This window comes from Nicotiana sylvestris, chromosome 1, assembly GCF_000393655.2.
Source record: "Nicotiana sylvestris chromosome 1, ASM39365v2, whole genome shotgun sequence".
NCBI lineage: Eukaryota > Viridiplantae > Streptophyta > Magnoliopsida > Solanales > Solanaceae > Nicotiana > Nicotiana sylvestris.
Genome location: NC_091057.1, coordinates 98,527,837 through 98,548,473, shown reverse-complemented (window position 1 = coordinate 98,548,473; position 20,637 = coordinate 98,527,837). Strand labels below are relative to the sequence as shown.

At 39.4% G+C, this 20,637-nt stretch overlaps 1 protein-coding gene across 1 annotated transcript; it reads right to left on the bottom strand.

Moving 5' to 3' along the window:
* Positions 1-11,155: 11,155 nt before the first annotated feature.
* On the bottom strand, positions 11,156-12,820 carry LOC138872562 (uncharacterized). Its single transcript, XM_070150792.1, has one exon. It carries the CDS (start codon positions 12,818-12,820, stop codon positions 11,156-11,158), a length of 1,665 nt encoding a protein of 554 aa, XP_070006893.1.
* Between the last annotated feature and the right edge of the window lie 7,817 nt (positions 12,821-20,637).

Here is a 20,637-nt window from a genome sequence, read left to right as displayed (position 1 = left end):
CTCAGGAAGAAAAACATACTATTTATTAATGTTAATTTTGATATATAAATTTCAGTATCTTATCTATGATTTTCTAATCTATGAATTTGTTCTTTAGCTTGTATAAGTTCAACAAAATATTTAAAATATACTATAGTTTATTATTAATACAATTAATAATTATTTTAAAAATATAGTCTTTCTTTTATAAACTTATTTATAGATAATTTTTTATTCGTTCTAATATGTTTATAGGTTTGGTTTATAGGAGACTTCAATAGTTTTGGACTTAAAAATATATCTAATCTGTTATTGGTGAATTTCAATATATTCATTTTAACTTACGGTCTATCAATGGATCTTTTCATTTGAATTTCGTTGCATAATCTCTGAGAGTTCTTAATTTTTTTTTAGAAATTGCATAAATCACTCTCTTAAAGATTTATCATCTTGTGTTGTAAAGTGAATAGTGAATACTTTTTTGAAATATGTACACAAAGAGTACTATTTGTAAAACAATTTAATGAATAAGGAGTTCTAAGTTCTTACTGCACAAAACTTTATTTGCTTCCTATTTATTCTATTTCAATTAATTTTTATTTTCTATGTTTTACTAAAATAATAAAATTATGAAGAATTAATCGGCAACGATTCTATAACAAAGATAAAACTCCTAAACCTAAAAAGAGTTTTAAGTACACGCTAAGGTTCCTGCTTTGATTTGCTGGTATTTTCATTTATAAATAGGGTATATTACATAGTTTAGATAAGAAAAACATTAACATAAAATTTTTAGTAGTTGATTTTGAAGGGTCAAATATTAGAAAATAATTAAATAACTATTTTGTCTAGTATAATATTAATTTTTAAAAGGTAAAAAAGGCTAACGATATTTCTCTAAGGACCTTCGTGCTTTTAATATAATATAGAATATAGATAGATAGATAGAGACAAAACACAATTTGACAGATTTTCCCTTGGAAAGTAAGCTAAGAGTTTTCGTTTTTAATCGTCTAACTGTATTATTATTCGCGACCCATGATACTACTCATAAGTTATAATATCACTCCATTCCCTCTAAATTTTAATTTTGAGTTATTTGTTAAATAAATGGATAAATTCATAGTTCTAAAAATGTTCTCCAATATAATTTGAAGCGTGACTAGAATTTGATAGAATCTTATTCACAATACCCTCATAATTAGCATCATCTAACTATGTTGAACTCATCAGTCTCCTCCATTTATAATCCAACACCCAGTCGATGAAACAAAGGAATTCTTCTAGAGATTTGAGAATTCTTTTAGAAAGCATTATTCTTCAATATCTTCGTCAACCACTTTGAGCACTTGACCTACTTTTGCTATTTACTTTCTACTATTGTTAATCCTAAAATTTGAGTAACAATTAAACTTGTGTTGTGATTTTAAGAATATGTGATTTTATTCAACGCCAATTAATAAACAAGTGATTAAATAAATAAATTAAAGAATAGAGTAGATCAAACCAGTATGTAAGCTAAATATCGACCTCGACCTATTACAACCTCGAGGTATGATGATGGCAAAGCAACTCTGAAGAATAGTAAGTAAAATAGCTAGGGAATAATGTGCATATATTTTCTTATCAGTCAACAGTGGTTACAAATGAATGGAATTCCCCTTTATATAATAGGGGAGTCCTAAATAAGGTGCACTTCTAATTACAATAGAAAATCATATTTGACAGCTGTCTGACCGCCAAGACCAATCCATTCCAAAATTACGCCGTGATCTTCGGGCCTTTGCAGGTATGTCACTCTTTCCATTACTGAATCATAACGGTATTATCTCGAAGTATGTCTTCTTCCGACCTCAGCAAATGATGTCGATCTCGACATTGGAAAGGAGATTCGACCCCGAGCTCGGCGTCCTGGCCTTCAGACGTGGTATCACTTTTTCCATCGAAGAACGAAATCGGGTGGCCCCGATTTCCACTGTATACAGATAGTCCCCTTGTTTCTTAGAATAAAATGATAAGAAATGACTTGAACCTCGATTTTCCTGAGGCCACGATGATGACGCCATCCTCGTGACGTAAGCGCTCGAGGTGACCAAAACGTCCTATCGGTTCATTTTTCCAAAACATTAAATGCTAGCCAGTGACGGTCGGCCACTAGCTCCACCGAACCGTCGTCGTGAACCTATAAATACATGTTTTCCATTTGAATCAAACTTTACTTTCATCTTCACCAATTTCTCTAAGTATTTTCCTCTCTCCATCTCTTTTTTTCCACCGCCGTTGTTTCAATCTTTTAGGACTAAAAATACCAAACTCCACTTATTTCTGCTTCATATCATCTGAAACAATGGCGAAACCCTCCAAAACCGTCCCCCAAAAGAAGAAAACCTCTTCTTCTTCTTCTTCCCGGCTGGCCGGTGACAAAAAGCCGGTGGAACCGCTCCTTCATGAGATTGTTCTCGGCCCTTGTGTTCTAAAAAATAATTTCAAAGTCGAGAACCCTCCGGTAGTCCCTTGACGATGGGAACACGTATCGAGGTATATTTTCTCGATAACAGCGAAACAACTCAACGCCGTGAAGGAAGATTGCAACTGGGGGCTCGACGTCGTGGTACAGATCCCCACCCCCGAAAAAAGCATCACTACTCACGTGGAGGGGTTTCTAAGTGTTTACACTTGCCCCTTCACATTGGGTCCCCTCGACCTGGTTATCGTCGATTTCTGCAAGACGTACCAGGTGACCCTCGGCCAGGTGCATCCCTCTTTTTGGTGCATAGTGATTATGCCGCGCTTCTTCTACGGTAAGGCCAAGAGGATGGAATTCACTCTTAGCCTTCCTATACGGCAGTACCGACCAAAGCTCAATCGAGGATTAATCAAGCTCCAATGCCGATCAACGAAGTCCTTTTTTACGAGTATCGATGAGGACAAGGATCGAGGTTGGATGAGCCGGTTCGTGCGAGTAAGGACCTGTGACCTCATCCCTCAGGAAAAGCTGTCGTTCCCCGAGAAGAAGCTGCAGTTCGCCGAGAAGTGGAACCCCAAACGTAAGTGGTAGACATTAATCTTTGTGCTTTATTTTTTGCTATGTGTGACATTTTCATTGGCTATGCAGCGGTTGCCTGGATTCCCCATGCGGTCCCCAACCTCGAAGACTGGGTACGGAAGCTGGCTGAAACTTCCTCCTACACCGACCGCTGCTAGCGTGACCTAGCGAAGGGTAAATGGGAGGCTAAAAATCACGGTAAGTTTACCTTATATACTTACGACGTCTTTTTCTAAAACATTTTACTTTTACATATATCTGACCCCTTATACACATACCTCGAAGACGTCGCTGAATTGAGGCTGGCCCCGCCTGGGGAAGAGGTGATTCCAAAATCGTCCAAGGATAAGAAAAGAAGAAGGGCCTCGCCTTTTGACACCCTAGACCCTAAGAAGAGCAGGGCTCGTAAGTCAAGTGGTGATGCTGCTCTTTCTGTTGGCATAGCCCAAAAGCTACGAGATAAAGAGGAGGAGGGGGAGGACACCGGTTGCGAACTAATTCCTCGAAAGAAGGGAAGCGTCAAGGCAACTGAGTCGGTGATGGCCGAGGAGATTGATCCCTGGGCCGAGGAAGTCTCGGAAGATACTCTGAGTAAAGTCCCCGAGCAATCGGGCACAAAAGATATTTCTTGCCGTGATCAACAAATGTTGAATGTGTCCTAAGGGTCCGGTAGTATGGCTCTACGGAAAGGAGAGAGCGCCCCAAGTGACTCGCTTGGGGCAATTAATATTTATGACTCGCTGCCCGGCCCTTAATTCTTTGAAGGGCAGTTTTGGGAGGCTCGATCTTTGGTGACTCCCGATGTGGGAACGACCCACGATGGGGAGGACATATTTCGTGGTTTCCTTGCGGGAGTCGATGACGTTTTCGACCTAGATGCGTCGATGGTTTTTGACGAGGCCCATCGCATCCTGAACTAGGTAAACTTTATTCCCTGTTTATCACATTTAATTTTATTTTCTTCTTGCTGACTTCTTTCCTTTCTTCATAGGCTATGGTTCTTCATCGGGAAGTGTTCAACAAGTTCCAAGCCGAGCTGAGCCAGTGTAAGGCCGATCTCAAGAAACTTACCGAGGAGAGGGAATCCCTCAAATGCCTCTATGTGAAGAAATAAAAGGAGATCAGGGACCTCCGAGCTAACATGGCCCAGGCTCGTAAGGAGGAAGCCGAGTTAGACGAACATGTAACTACCATTTTGAAAGAGTACGGTCTACTCGACTCAACTGTGGAGGCTAATACTTTAGTATCTTAGTTGCAGCAAAAATAAGAGAGGATCGAGCTGCTCCGAGGGGAGGTCAATCAAATCAAAGCTGACTGCGATCGATGGAAGGAGAACATGGACCGCCTTGTTGCGGAGAAAGAGGATGCCTCAGCCAAATTGTTATCGGTCAAGGTTCAACTCCGGGGCGTCAAAGAGAAAAGTTTGGCTCAAGCCAAAAGGATCAAGGAGCTCGAAGCCAAGCTTGTTGAGGCCAAGGCAGAAGTCAAGGAGACGAAGATCTCGGCTGACAAGTCTATAGCCGTATACTTGGCTGATGATGAGGCTGCTCAAATGCAGCTAAGGGAGGCCTCCGATCGAGAAAGACGGAGTAATGACTTGGTGAGGTGCCAATCTCAGAGGGAGACCCTCGAGAAAATCCACGCTCGAGGTTATGACCTCTCTAAAGAGATAGCTCAAGCTAAAGTGCTTGAAGCCGATGCTAGGTTGCTTCTCTCCTCCGACAATGATGATGGCGATGAAGGCAGCCGGGATAGGTCTGATAACGATGAGGAGCCCGAAGGAGAAGCTGCTCTCGAGGGGGAAACCAACCCCGGGCATAGTTAGGATTTTATTTTCTTTTTCTTTGTGTAAGACCTTTGACGGTCTCTTGTACATATCCCTTTTCAAATATATAAAAGAAAGTTTCTTTTAAATGCCTTCCCGATCTTTGTAAATATGTCTTTTGCCTTGTAAATTTTTTTAGCACAATTCTTATGCTTTGAATGGTGTGTTCGAGACTTTGGTATCGGATGGCTTCCTCAAAGTTACCATAACCCTTAAGGGTTTTTGTCGGATAACGGCGAGTCCTCGAGCCATAATCAAGTTATTGTTTATTTGGGATTGGGATAGTCGAACCCTTGGGTTTGGATGGAGTGAGAACTAGATCTCAAACTCTAAGTGCATCGACCCTTAGGCTTCTTTAGATCGGGCCGATATGGCCTCTAAAAGATGGCTACTATTCCCCTCTTTTGGCTTAAAATATTTAGTGAAATTTTCTTTATGCCTTAGCATGTATTTTTTTTTTATCCATTGGGGTTTTTTGAGGGCTCGATATTCATCGAAACCCTTCTGCTTTTTGTGCCTTACATGTTTGTATTAAGATAATTTTATACCTATTAAGATTTTTTGAGGGCTGATCTTATCGAAACCCTTTTTGATTATTTGCCGAGGGTAGCCTTTTTTAACCAATTTTTCAAAGAATTTGAAGGCCTATTGTGATTGCGGGATTCAGACGTCTCCAAGCCGCATTAATTTGGCCGTAGCCTTTGGGTATGCCTCTTAAGCTTATTCCCCAATAACACTTCGAAGTGTTAGTCACCGAGAATGATGACCTTGGCCTATAAATCGAGGGGCGCCTCTTCGAGGTCTTATGAATTCGATTTTAGATAACTCGAATATGTCATTTGTAGATGATAGTGCCCGAGTGTTGATCGACTCCAACTCTATACCACTATAAAATGGCAAAGAGTGGTCGATGCAGCTTTTACCCGAAAGGTCGGGATCGATATCCACAAGGAGCTAATATTGGTTGGGAGTTGGGTCTTTATCCAATCTAGCTATGTTGTTGCTTTTAATTGCACTTCTAACCATGTTTGGATTTGTTGCTATTCTACTTTTAAATACTATTGATTGCTGAAAGTAATCTAAGTACAATATTTTTGTAAGAGTTTTCTCAATTGATAAAAAGCACTAAAGAAGTGAATTACACCTATGTGAGTTTCTAATGAGATCTAAAATTTAGGACAACCTTGTTATATTTGGGGTCGTGGTATAACCTTACATATAATTACTCACTCTATACCTCTCGGTAGTTTGAGTGACTTTGCCCTAATTGGCTTTCTCAAGCCTAATCGGGTGTTCAAACAATGCATGTAAAATTGGCTCAAGTCGGGTATTACTATCTCTAGGTTTAACCCTTTAATTGGGGCTATCAATCTCTTGAATGCACCTCAATTCCTTGTTAGCCTGAATTTCCTACACTTAGCTCCTCTTTCCCAAGAAGAGTCTAAGTCATAAAAGCACAAATCAGTGTTTGCGACCACCAATTCTACAATTAAAGCATGAATCAAGCTAAATATCACTAACCCATAAGCAATTAAGCCCTAAAATAGAAGACCCATTAAATACCCACTCTAGGGTTGGGTCACAACTCTAGCTAATGGGTTTAGTTACTCATAATCAAGGTAGAAATCAAAGATAGAGATGAAATATAAGCCATAAAAGTTGATTACAAGAATAGAATCTAAGAATAATAGCTAAAACTCCTCTAAAATTACTCTAAATGGTAAAGTACGAATGTTCACGAGCTCCTTAAAGCAAAAGATAACCTAAAAATGTGAAAAAGATCTATTTATACACAGCTAAAATTACTGGACAAAAATACCCCTGCGGAGGTTCCGCTGAGAGCGTAATACTGAGCGCCTCAGCGCTTGGACTTTCACGGCCGCGTAAAAGCAGGCGCGAACCGCGTTTCTTGTCTTTTGTACTTGGTCTGGACTTGATTTTTCGGGGAGCGTAAAAGAAATCGCCTCTGCGTTATCATCATCCGCGGTCGTGCAATTTGGACGTGGACCACGCTCCTCAGTTAGGCTCACTTGCAGGGTCTCTGAACCTTGATCGACGCTCTCAATGGAATTTACCGCGGCCGCATTAGGTATTCCGCTGCCATACTATTTCACCGCGGCCAGTGGATCTGTTGTACCCAAAAACACCTTCTCTGAATCTTAATTCCGCGGACAACGTAATTGTGGCCACCCTCGTGGTGGACCTTCCGCGACCGCTCTTTTCCTTCGCTGTTAACGATTTTATCTCAACTTTGAACTTGTGCAAATTTAGCTCCTTTATGAGCTGGTTATGATTTTCTTGCCTCATTTTGACCAAACCCTGCAGACAAGCACAATAAGTCAGTTTTCGGGAATACTTTCACACATTTTTTATCCAAACTTAAGCAAAAGAGAGCAAAAGATAGGCTAGAATCCATAGTTATCAAGTGTCCGAGGTATATTTGCGCTAGACCCTTGAGTCATTTCGCAAAATCATAAGTACGGAGCTCGTATAGTATCAAATTTCCTTTCAGACACAATGTGTTTGATATAGAAAGAGCGCTTCATTAAATAATTCATACATGCGTACATGTTTTGACATCGGGGCTTGACTAATCTATGTAGACACGGTTCATTCGATCGTTTGGCCCACTACAAAGTTTCCCTATTGAGACCCTTTGACATGAAGTATTTTTCTCGAAAATATAACATCCGAAGATGATGCCCCCCCCACCAGTATTCAAGGTTGATTGCAAAGAAGCCTTGGATACTGTTAATTTTTTCTCAAGTAGCACATAATTATTGCCTCGTTAAAAACCTCACCGGAAAAACCCATTTGGGATAAAAACCTATCTAAGGGAAAAAGAGTGCAACGCGTGCTTTAAAACCTAAGGTCTTCGTGCTGAAGAGTTTTCTCGACGTCTTCGATCAAACACATGCAATAAGTTAGTATCAAATACAAATGAAAAAGGGAGAAAGTCATACCTTAGCAGTAATATCGTTTGAGTAGTGATACATTCCAATTGTTTGGCAATTGTTTGCCCTCCATTGTGCCAAGTTTGTAATATCCCTTTCCGATGATACCGAGAACCCAATATGGTACTTCCTAATTTGGGCCTAGTTTCCCTTCGTTTGGGTCTCGAGTATTGAGGATGACTTTCCTTAGAACTAAGTCCCCCATTCTGAAGTGGCGAAGGTTGGCTCTTCCATTATAATATCTCTCGATTCTTCGCTTTTGTGCAGCTATCTGAACGAGCGCAGCTTCTCATTTTTCATCCAATAGTTCGAGGCTAGTATTTATAGTCTCGTGATTTGATTCCTCAGTTGCATGTCAAAATCTGATGCTAGGTTTCGTGACCTCGACTATAATCAAGGCCTACTAAGGAGAATGGGGTTGACCCGTGATGAGCTTCAATGTCGTTCGATATGCCTAAAGGACTTCAGGCAAAACTTCTCTCCATTTCCCCTTAGCATCATTCAATCTTTTCTTTAAGTTTTGTATGATAGTCTTGTTCGTCAATTCGGCCTATCCGTTCCCACTCGGGTGATACAACGTCGATAAGATCCTCTTGATTTTATGTTCTTCGAGAAACCTCGTTACCTTGCTGCCGATGAATTGTTTTCCGTCTTCGCATACGATTTCAGTAGGTATCCCAAATCGGCACACAATATGATCCCAGATGAAGTCTATAACTTCTTTTTCTCTGACCTTTTCGAAGGCCTGTGCTTCCACCCATTTAGAAAAGTAGTCAGTCATAAACAGAATGAATTTAGCTTTACCTGGAGCCGATGGCATAAGGCCATCGATATCCATCCCTCATTTCATGAATGGACATAGGGATAGAACTAAATGAAGCTATTTTCCTGGCTAGTAGATCATCGGTGCAAACCATTGATATTTATCATATTTTCGAACAAACTTCGTAGTGATTTTTTCCATGCTATCCCAATAATACCCTGCTCTAATGATTTTATGGACCAAAGATTCGGCGCCGGAGTGGTTCCCACATGTGCCTTCATAGACCTCTCGTAAAACATAATCAGTGCTCCTGGTCCTAAACATATTGCCAATGGTCCATCGAATGTCCTTTTGTATAACGTTCCATCTTGATCCAATGTGAATCGAGCAGCTTTTGTCCGTAGGTCCCTCGACTCTTTAGGGTCTGATGGGAGCTTTCTGTTCTTCAAGTATTCAATATATTTATTCCTCCAATCCCAGGTCAAGCTCGTAGAGTTTATCTCAGCATGACCTTCCTCGATCACAGACCTCGATAGTTGGACGACAGTCCCAGGGCTGATCTCTTCTTCCTCGACCGATGACCCCAAATTCGCAAGTGCATCAACCTTACTATTTTGTTCTCGAGGTACATGGTCTAAAGTCCACTCCTGGAAGCAGTGCAAAGTTACCTGCAGCTTCTCCAAATACCTTTGCATTCTATCTTCTCGAACTTCGAAACTTTTGTTTACTTGGTTCACCACAAATAAAGAGTCACACTTGGCTTCAATGACTTCTGCCCCCAAGCTTTTAGCTAGCTCAAGACATGCAATCATGGCCTCGTACTCGACCTCATTGTTAGTCAACCTAGAAGTTTTGATAGACTGCCTAATAGTGCTATATGTGGGTGGATTCAAAACGATGCCTAGCCCGGATCCCTTCACATTAGAAGCACCGTCTATGAAAAAGGTCCATACCCCGGTGATGTGCCTAATTTTAACAAGAGTTCCTTTTCAACTTCGGGTATGAGGGTTGACGTGAAATCCGCCACGAAGTCTGCTAGAATTTGAGACTGATGGTCGTTCTGGGTTGATACTCAATATCGTACCCACTGAGTTCAACGACCCATTTGGCTAATCGACCCGAAAGTTTGGGCTTCTGCAAAATATTATGAAGTGGGTAAGTGGTTAACACACATATGGGGTGACATTGAAAGTATGGTTTTAACTTTCTAGAAGCGCTTATTAGTGCAAGTGCTAATTTCTCTAAGTGTGGATATCTAGTTTCTGTTTCCCCTAAGGTTCGACTTACATAGTAAATGGGAAATTGCATACCTTGGTCTTCTCGAACTAGGACACCACTTACCGCGATTTCCGATACCTCCAAGTATAAGTAAAGTTTCTCATCTGCCTTCGAAGTGTGAAGCAGTGGTGGGCTCGATAGGTCTTGCTTTAATCCCTCTAATGCTTGTTGGCACTCCGGGGTCCAGGTGAAATCGTTCTTCTTTTTGAGTAAAGAGAAAAATCTGTGGCTTCGATCCGATGTCCTCGAGATAAATCGGCCTAAAGCAGCTATTCGTCCAGTTAGCCTTTGCATGGCTTTTACACTATCTATGACCATGATGTCTTCGATGGCCTTGATTTTATTGGGGTTGAACTCGATCCCCCGATTCGACACCATGAAGCCCAGGAATTTGCCCGAACCGACCCCGAAAACACATTTCTCGGGGTTGAGTTTCATGTTATATTTCCTCAAAATCTTGAACGTTTCCTGCAAATGAGCCAAATGGTCCTCTACGCGTAGGGACTTAGCTAGCATGTCATCAATATAAACTTCCATTGATTACTTATTTGTTCTTCGTACATCTTATTTACTAGGCGTTAGTAAGTAACTCCTGCATTTTTAGCCCGAAGGGCATTACATTATAACAATATGTTCCATACTTGATGATAAATGAGGTCTTTTCCTAGTCTTCTGGGTTCATCTAAATTTGATTGTACCCGAAATAGGCATCGAGAAAGCTAAGGATCTCGTGGCCAGCTTTGGCATTGATCATGCGATCGATGTTAGGCAGTGTAAAAGAGTCTTTAGGGCATGCCTTGTTCAAATCCTTGTAATCTATACACATTTTGAGTTTGTTCCCCTTTTTAGGGACTACGACTACATTGGATAACCATTAGGGGTACTTCACCTCCCGAATGGACCCTATTTTGAGAAGTTTAGTTACCTTGTCCTTTATGAATGTATGCTTTACTTCGGACTGGGGCCTTCTATTTTGTTTCACCGGTTTGAACCTGGGGTTAAGGCTTAGCTATGTGTTGTTATCTCTGGCAAAAGTCCTGTCATGTCTAAATGGGACCAAGCAAAACAATCCATGTTATCAATAAGAAATTGAATAAGCTTTTTCCTGAGTTCGGGGTTAACCCCGTTCCCAGGTATACCTTTCGCTCGGGTAGGTACTAGATCAATATAACCTGTTCCGGCTCTTCGACCGTTGATTTGGTGGCGTCAGAGTCTTCGAGAATAATAAAGGTTCGAAGGGTAAGAAAATCCTCCTCTTCTTCTTCTATCTCCTACTTTCCCGATTCGGTCGAGGCTGGTGGCTGTGATTGCTATTTGGTTTCCAATTTACCTTTGATGCCCGACCTTTTCGTCGATACCGGTACTACCTCATCGATCGCAAACTTTTCCTTTGAAGCATGCTTCTCCCCGTACACTATTTTTACACCATCCGATGTCGAGAATTTCATTATTTGGTGGAGAGTCGAAGAGACTATCCTCATATTGTGAATCCAGGGCCTTCCGAGTAGGGCATTGTATCTCATGTCGCCCTCGATCACGTGGAACTTGGTATCTTGAATGGTTCCGGCCATGTTCACCGGTAGAGTAATCTCCCCTTTAGTTATTTCACTAGCCATGTTGAAGGCGTTTAAGGCTCGAGCTGCGGGCACAATTTGATCTTGTTCGTCGCGTTGCTCCACGGCCCTCGATCGAATGATATTCGCCGAACTATCTAGATCCACTAAAACACGCTTAACTTGAACTTTATTTAATAAGATAAAAATTACCAGAGCATTATTGTATGGTTGAGAAATGCCTTCTGTTTCTTCGTAGTTGAATGATAAGGAGCCCTCGGGCACATAATCCCTCGACCGCTTTTCCCTAGTAATTGATACCTTAGTGCATTTGAATATGGGCCTTTGTGGAATATCGACCCCGCTAATGATCATATGAATGACATGTTGTGGTTCCACCTGTTCATTTTTCCTGTTAGCGCCTCTGTGTCTGAAATGATTCTTGGCTCGATCGCTAAGGAACTCTCGAAGGTGGCCCTTGTTGAGTAGATGGGCTATCTCTTCCCTTAATTGCCTGCAATCCTCTGTCTTGTGACCATGTGTTCCATGATACTTGCACATCAAATTTGGGTTTATTTGGGAAGGATCAGTTTGAATGGTTCCGGGCCACCTAGTATCTTTGATCCTTCTAATTGCCAACACAATGACTGATGTGTCGATGCTAAAGTTATATTCCAATAGCCGAGGTGCCTCTATGGGATCAACATTCTTGTCAAAACCACTTTTACTCATAAGTCCCCGAGAATTCTGTCCTCGATCATTCCGAGCGGAATTGCGCCCTGAACCATTGTTCCTTCGATCTGCGGTGTATGGTTGATATCGTTCCCTGTTCGACCTTGGTTCCCTGTCAATGTATCTCGAGGTTTTAACTACCAAACTGTTTGGATGTACTGAACCGGAAGGGGCTCCTAATTTCTCGTCCTCGATCCAGATCTTTGAATGATACTGATTGTGTACATCTACCCAAGTCACAGCTAGATACTTGACCAAATTTTGTTTGAACTGTTGTGATGCTATCGAACTCCGTTCGTTCAACCCTTGGGTGAAAGCTTGAACGGCCCAATCATTTGTGACCAGTGGCAATTCGATGCGTTTCATTTGAAATCGGGATACGAACTCCCTCAGCATTTCGTTATCCCTTTGCATTATCTTGAAAACGTCTGATTTCCTTGTTGAGACCTTTATGGTCCCGGCGTGTGCCTTCACAAAAGAATCTGCTAACATGAAAAATGAGTCGATGGAATTTGGTGGCAAGTTGTGGTACCAAATCATGGCTCCCTTTGATAGAGTTTCCCCAAATGTTTTCAACAAAACAGACTCGATCTCATCGCCTTCCAAGTCATTTCCCTTTATTCTGCATGTGTACGAAGTGATATCTTCATTAGGATCGATGGTCCTGTTGTATTTAGGTATATCCGACATATGGAACTTCTTAGGAATGGGCTTCAAAGCCGCACTCTGAGGAAAAGGCTTTTGCACGAACTTTTTTGAATCCAAACCCTTTAAGATCGGGGGTGTCCCCGGTATCTGATCAACTCAGGAGTTGTATGTTACCACTGTTTTATCATTTTCTTCGATTTTCTTCTCTCCCTACTCAATTCTTTTGGTGAGATCCTCGAGCATTTTCATAATTGTAGGATCGATCCCTAATCTATTACTATTCAAACTTTCCGGCACTAGCTCGGTACGGCGAGTGATTTCCGGCTTGACCACACTCGGAGTTCTATGTTGACTTTGAAGCTGATCAATAGCGGCCTGCTGAGCCTATAGCATCTCGAATATTACCTGGAGACTAACTCCCCCGTCTCCTACGCCCCATGTTCCTTGGCCACCAGATCGGTCTTCCCTGCGCACACTTCCTTCGAGGTCCGCGCCTAAATCCGCATTCAAAGCAATGTCTGAACTGGTATCGACGACCGGCACTCCCCCGAGATTAACCGGTGGTACCCCGGCTCCTGGAACAATTATGTTGTCATTTTTCCCGTGAAATCCAAGACCATCATCACCATGTACGGGTGCGTTTTGTGAGTTTGACATGCTTTAACCTGAGAGCAAAAATTCTTGACAAGAACAAGAGTGAAAATAACATGTGTTATCAGAATCAACACTGAAACAATCACTATTATCCTTAGCCCCACGATGGGCGCCAAACTGTTTGCCCTAAAATCCGAGTAACAATTAAACTTATATTGTGGTTTTAAGGATATGTGATTTTATTCAACGCCAATTGATAAACAAGTGATTAAATAGATAAATTAAAGAATGGTGTAGATCAAACCAATATGTAAGCTAAATATCGACCTCGACCTGTTACAACCTCGAGGTATGATGATGGCAAAGCAACTCTGAAGAATAGTAAGTAAAATAGCTAGGGAATAATATGCATATATTTTCTTATCAGTCAACAGTGGTTACAAATGAATGGGATTCCTCTTTATATAATAGAAGAGTCCTAAATAAGGTACACTTCTAATTACAGTAGGAAATCATATTTGACAGCTATCTAATCGCCGTGATCTTTGGGCCGTTGCGGGTATTTCGCTCTTTCCGTTACTGAATAATAACGGTATTATCTCGAAGTATGTCTTCTTCCGACCTCGACAAATGATGTCGATCTCGACCTCGACATTGGAAAGGAGCTTCGACCCCGAGCTCGGCGTCTTGGCCTTCCGACGTGGTATCACTTTTTTCATTGAAGAACGAAATCGGATGGCCCCGATTTCCACCATATACAACTATAGAGTATAGAGTTGAGAACTCTAGAAACTTAGAATGCATCTGTATTTTTAAGAAGGGGCAGCCGGATACATAAAGTATTGTGAGCACGTGATTTTTGCTTTAATGAAAACTACTCCAAAATAAATCAAAAAATAAAATAAATTTCTTTTACTGTGTAATTTTTTGAGTTTGCGTGATGCTAAATACTTGTGTTATATCCGTAAGTGTTTACTTTGTCATAATAAATGAAAAAATAAAATAAAATACATGTTGCATGCATATAGGATTTGATTATGCATTTAAAAGATAATTTAAATAAAATCACAAAAAATGTGCAATAATTCTATTTTAAATATTCCACTGTGTGATTGATGTCTTGTCTATGTGTTAAATAATTGTTATAGAGTAATTAATATATTTTTGTAAAGTTAAAATTGTTTTATAATTAAAATTGGAAATTTAAATTAGAAAAAATGAAATAGTTGAAAAAGAAATAAAATAAATAAATAATTGGACCTGGATTTAAATCCAGGCCCAAACCAAATTACCTCCTTTAGCCCAGGTCCGGTCCAGTCCGAAAAGAATCAAAACGACAGCGTTTAGTCGTGGTTCATCATGGACCGTTCGATCAAATCCAATTAACGGATGAGATCTCATCACCCTAACTCACTCAAACCCGATCCATTTCAACCCCGGGTTGACCCTTTCCCCAACTTAAATCAAACGATGTCGTTTTGATAAGTGGATTGATCCTGGCCCTTCATCTTACTTGATCGGACGGATAGCATCAATCCACCCCACCCCTATATAAGTCCCAAGCCCCTACCCCGGCCCCTAACTGAATACCCCCCCTCCTCTCACTGTTCATCATCTTCCTCAGACCCTCCACTCCTAACCCTAGCCGCCCTAGGATCCCACCGCCTGAAACCCGGCGGCATCAACGCCGCCGGTCACCAAAATAACACCCTAGAACCCCCTGAACATCCTCTACACGAATCTGACCTTAGTTTCCTTCGAATCAGGCCCCAACTCTTCGAATCTTAAATCGAAGGTTGGCCTGAAGAACCAACTGTCTCCGATGACCTCCAAAATAACACCAGAGCCTCCCCTGTCCATCCTCATCACGGATCTGTTAGTTGCATGGTTCGAATCATACTGGAACTACTCGAATCTTCATTTGAAGATTCGAGTACAACCTGACCTTATCCCAACCTACTTCAAACTCACACCAGTTACCCCCCTGACCTCCCTCGTGCCTAGAACATCTTTGGTTTCCCTCGAATCTAACCAGAAATGAGTAAATCCCAAATCGAACTTTCAAGAACCCTAAAAATACCAGACTTTTGGATTCTGTCCAGATTGAATAAAGATTGAGGTTTAATCGACCTTAGTCGAAGTATTTTCAGTGGAAAATACTTCGACTAAGGTCTGTTTGATTTCAAACAAAGTCCAAATCCAAGTCGAGTTGAGTTCAGTTGAATTTAAAGGTTCAGAGGTAATTTCTGTTTCTTATGAGCATTCTATGAGTATTCTATGTTTGTTTTCATTAGTCTGTTTAATTTTTCATATTTTTTTTAGTCAATTCTGTTATACTGTCTCATACTCGTCTATTGGATCAGAATCATACTATTGTTTCTGTTGTTTACGAGTGGTCATAATATGTGTAATCGACTCGATTAAGTTCGTCGATTAGTTGTTTTGTAAATTCTTATTGCCATTAATGCTGTTTGTAATACCTTGTTTATCCGTTTGGAATTGTTTATTGTCATTGTATTCAGTCAATTAGTTCTTCCCAATTAATTGATTCCCTTTTAATAATTCAGAAAGTTTGTCAATGGTATGTATATATTGTTTTCTGAACAGGGCATTGTCAGTATATTGACAATGCTCCTGTGTTTGTTTGATCTATTGTTCAAAGTTAAAGCTCAGTTTACTGAACTCAGTGTAATATGTTGCTATGATGATTGGTTCTGAATTCAGTATGATTTTACAAATGTTGATTAAATGTAATTGTGATAGAAGGTTTACATTCTTAGTTAGGATTCAGTCCAAACTTAAGATAATTGGTTATTGCTGTTTTAAATCAGGTTGATAATTAAGTTTGAACAGATTTTTAAATCTGTTTTGTAAAGTCTGTTATGATTTTGCATTTAAGGCAGTAATTGTAGTGATCACAGTAGGATTTCTGGGACATTTTTGAGACAGAACAGTATGGATAACATGATAGCATAATGGGATGAAAGTGAAAAGTTAGTGGCTATTATTTAAAGTAATAATGGGAAACAAAGGGTAATGGGGCTGCTGAAAAACAGGATAATAGCACTCAATAGGATTTAAAGTATTCAAAAGTAGTTTTAATGGAAAAACTTTCTGATTTTTAAAGGAGAAAAGGGTCCATCCAACATTAAAAAGTATAGGACCAGCCCTGTATAAATACATGAGCTGAAAAACAGAATGGGGGGGGGGACTTGAAGAGAGTTTGAGAGATTTTAGGAGAGGAGAAGAAGAAAAAATCTGATTTAGGAACCTTTTCAGACAGAAAAGAAAGGAAAGAGAGAAAATCAGTAGTTCAAAAGAAAATCTGACTTAGCAGATTTTAAGAGAGTGAAAAGTCAGATTTGAGTGTGGAAAATCAAGCAGAAAAATCAGATTCCTCTTGGAATCTGAAGAAGAAGAAGAAACAGAAAAGAAACCAAAAGAGAATATTCGCACACACACACACACACAGTGAATCTGAAACAGATATAGAAAAAGGAAAGAAAAACCCGAAACATATTTTTTCTGGAATCTGTCCGTGTTTGTTTATTAATACTGTGTGGTTTAAATCTGAAATTTTTTCTCAAATCTCTGTTACTATTGGTCTGGTTTCACGGGACTCGTTGATTGTGCTCAAAATCAGCTGCGTTATTTGGCATTTTCTGCCTATTTTTGTTGCTGCCATCACTGCTGAAATTCACTTCTTATTCCCTCGTCTCCAGGTACATATTCTTAAAACTCATGTTGTGAAGAGCCTTGAGTATAACAAAGATGAAGCTCGAATTGTAATTCTGTCTTCTACTCGCTCAAGTTCATTAGTTTAAATTTCAGCTTTGTTTCGCGTTGGTTTAATAGTAGTATATTTTGACGTAACGGCTGTAAATTAAATGTCATTTCTTGAAGTTGCTTGAAATGTTGTAATAAGGTTAATTTCTAAATTTTCATTAGCGGAAGATATAATTAAATTGTCAAAGTAGGGAATATGGCATGAATGTTGGTCATTATTTAATTTTTGTTGTTAGCTAAGTAAGAAGTGATGTAGAAGTACCAAGAAAACTACAGTAGTGATATCTATTGTTAAATAAGGTAAAAATGGTGTTGGTAGTATTTTCATGTATAAGATAGCAGGTATATATAGAACCATTAATGGATGGTGAGTTGAGTTGAATAGCTCATTACGTTGTTAAAATGCTATGGATGTTTCAAACGTTCAACTATGTTGCATGTAAGGCAATATTATTAATCGATTTGCATAATAATTCCCTTTCTTAGCAATTTGGTGCTTATCTGCCATCGTAAACAATTTAAATAAAAAATTAACCAAATAATTAGGCCTATTAGATTAAAAGCGAGTATATGAGAATGAAACGAGATGTACAAGCATAAATTGCAACACTTTATATCAATGGTAATTAGAAATAGAATTTGCACTAAGTAAAAAATGAAAATTCTTGGAAAATATTTCCTCCCTTTATGAATCATTTTTTTTGTTTCATATGCAATTCATTCTTTGGTAGATGTATAATGTTGTATTTGCCGAAAATAACGTTAATCATATTTTTATTCTTTTCTTTGAATTTGAATAGTCTGGATAAATATAATTTATACGCGGAAACTATAATCGACGGGAAACATTTAATAAATTGTGAATTCTTTTCAAGAGTTTAAGGGTATCTTAAATGGATATTTCTCTTGATATAATAAACAATTTGGGGAAAGTCCATAATATTATTAACAAAGATTTTACGCAATCAGGGATGCGTTCGCGCACCCTGATTATATTTTTAAAAAAAAAAAGCAAAAATTCGGATTATGCGTACGCGCAATTTCGAGTGAATATTTAATAAAAAATGAATTTCTTTGAAAAATATTAAATTTATTTCATAAAACCCGGGATATGCGATTCACTATTTAAGAAAAACAAATATTCTTGATTCGACACAATTTCGAAAAAATGATTGTTTAATAAATATATTATCAAAAGTTATCGTGTACACGTACGCGTGACACAATTCCGCATTTTTAAATTTATAACACGAATATACGTACGCGTAATTCGATTCAAAGAAGGGTCCTCAATCACAATAAGTATAAGCGGTAGTAAAATCATGTAACATCAATATATTTAATAAAATCAAGATAATTAAGCCAATAATAAAAACAGTTAAGCGACCGTGCTAGAACCACGGAATTCGGAAATGCCTAACACCTTCTTCCGGATTAACAGAATTCCTTACTCAGGATTTCTGGTTCGCAGAATAATAAACAGAGTCATATTCTCCTCGATTCAGGGATTAAAAATTGGTGACTTGGGACGCCTTAAAATTCCCAGGTGGCGACTCTGAAATAATTAAATAAACCCCGTTTCGACTGTCCTTTAATTGGAGAAAACTCCCCACGCGCCTCGCGGGCACAGTAAAAAGGAGGTGTGACAGCTCTGGCGACTCTACTGGGGATAAAAGTGTTATTGTAACCCAAAACCATTGGTTCAGGGTTTAAAGAATTCGAGCTTAAAATATCTGTGTTAATTGGCTTTATTTACTATATGATTTTCAACTGTTTATATGCTAATATGCTAAATTTTTTTTTACCGCTTTAATATTATTTGAATTGTGAATATATACAACTGCTACGAAACCCCCTTCTTTCTGAGTCTTCTGAATTTATGGTGTACACGTGCGCGTGACCCACCTTTCTGTTAAAGTCATACCAAATAAGACGGAGTTGGGACAAGTAACTAGGCCGGGCAGACTTTCGTGCTCCCGGTACGTTGCCCCCGCTTCGGCTCAAACTGTCCGTTTGGGTAAGCCAGGTTTAGAACAATCAACCTAAGGTTTTACACTTAGAATAACTCAGCCATGTACCGGATCCCTAGTAGGAACGTCTATTTGCATCATACACATTTTGCCTTGGAGACTCAACACAGGGGTTGGGTCTGTCTAGGACAGGTGAACCAAAAATAAAAAGACCATCATGATGCATCCTACTTGTTACTTGTGCATTCATTTGCCTCGAACATGCTTGTTGACCAGCTTAAATAAAATCATGGTGAGAAGAAAGGAATAAAATGGTTGTTTTAAAAATTTCGAAAAATAATTTTTTTTTTGAAATAAAGGTATTTAATAAATAAATAAAAAAATTTCGAAAATGATTTTTTTTTAGTATAAATTTTCAAAAAAAAAATGAAATTTTGACTTTATCAAAATTAAATTTCAGATACAAAATGAGCACCACACAAAGCCCCTCATCCACAAGTACGGAAGAATTTCTATGTCAGCTTCAAATGTGGTGGTATGATTTAGGCGAAGACGGTCAAAAATGGGTCGTCAAGCATTTGGGAAATCTCACGGACATTATGAAAGTTAAACCCCGTGATGATCTGATTGCGGCGTTAGTAACTTTTTGGGACCCTGCTCACAATGTTTTTCGCTTCTCTGACTTCGAGCTTACTCCTACATTAGAGGAGATAGCTGGATATGCTGGTTTTGACGGAAGTCTAAGAAATCAAAGCTTGATATTCACAAAGGCTCCTTCGGTACATCGATTCTTCGGTCTTCTGAACATCAGCAGTCAAATCAGGAAAAGCAATGTCATCAATGGATGTTGTTCCTTCAACTTTTTGTATTCAAGGTTCGGAAAGTCAGATGGGTTCGAAATTCATGAGAAAGGCCTTACTAATAAGCAAAACAAAGACACTTGGCAGATGCACCGTCGATTTGCTTTCATGGTGGCTTTTCTAGGAGTCATGGTCTTCCCAAATAAAGAGCGAACAATTGATATTCGCACCGCAAAAGTTGTGCAAATCCTCACCACTAAAGAAAATCACACCCTTGTCCCCATCATTCTATCAGATATTTATCGGGCTTTGACTTTATGCAAATCAGGAGCAAAAGTCTTCGAAGGATGCAAAATTTTGTTGCAAATATGGGTGATTGAACATCTCCAACAACAGCCCAAGATCATACAGTATGGGTCAAACAATGATAATTGCATCGAAAGCTATGAGGAAAGAACAAAAAATTATCAGGTTCCAGAAGGGATAGAAGCATGGGTATCTCATCTTAAGGCTTTAACGGCAAATCAAATTGAATGGACCCTGGGATGGCTCCCGATGAGGGAAGTAATACATATGTCAACCTCAAATAGTTATCTACTACTATTGGGATTGAGAAGCATTCAGCCGTATGCACCACTAAGAGTCCTAAGGCAACTAGGGAGATATCAAATAGTTCCTGATGATGAAGATTTGAGTATGCAAGTAATCG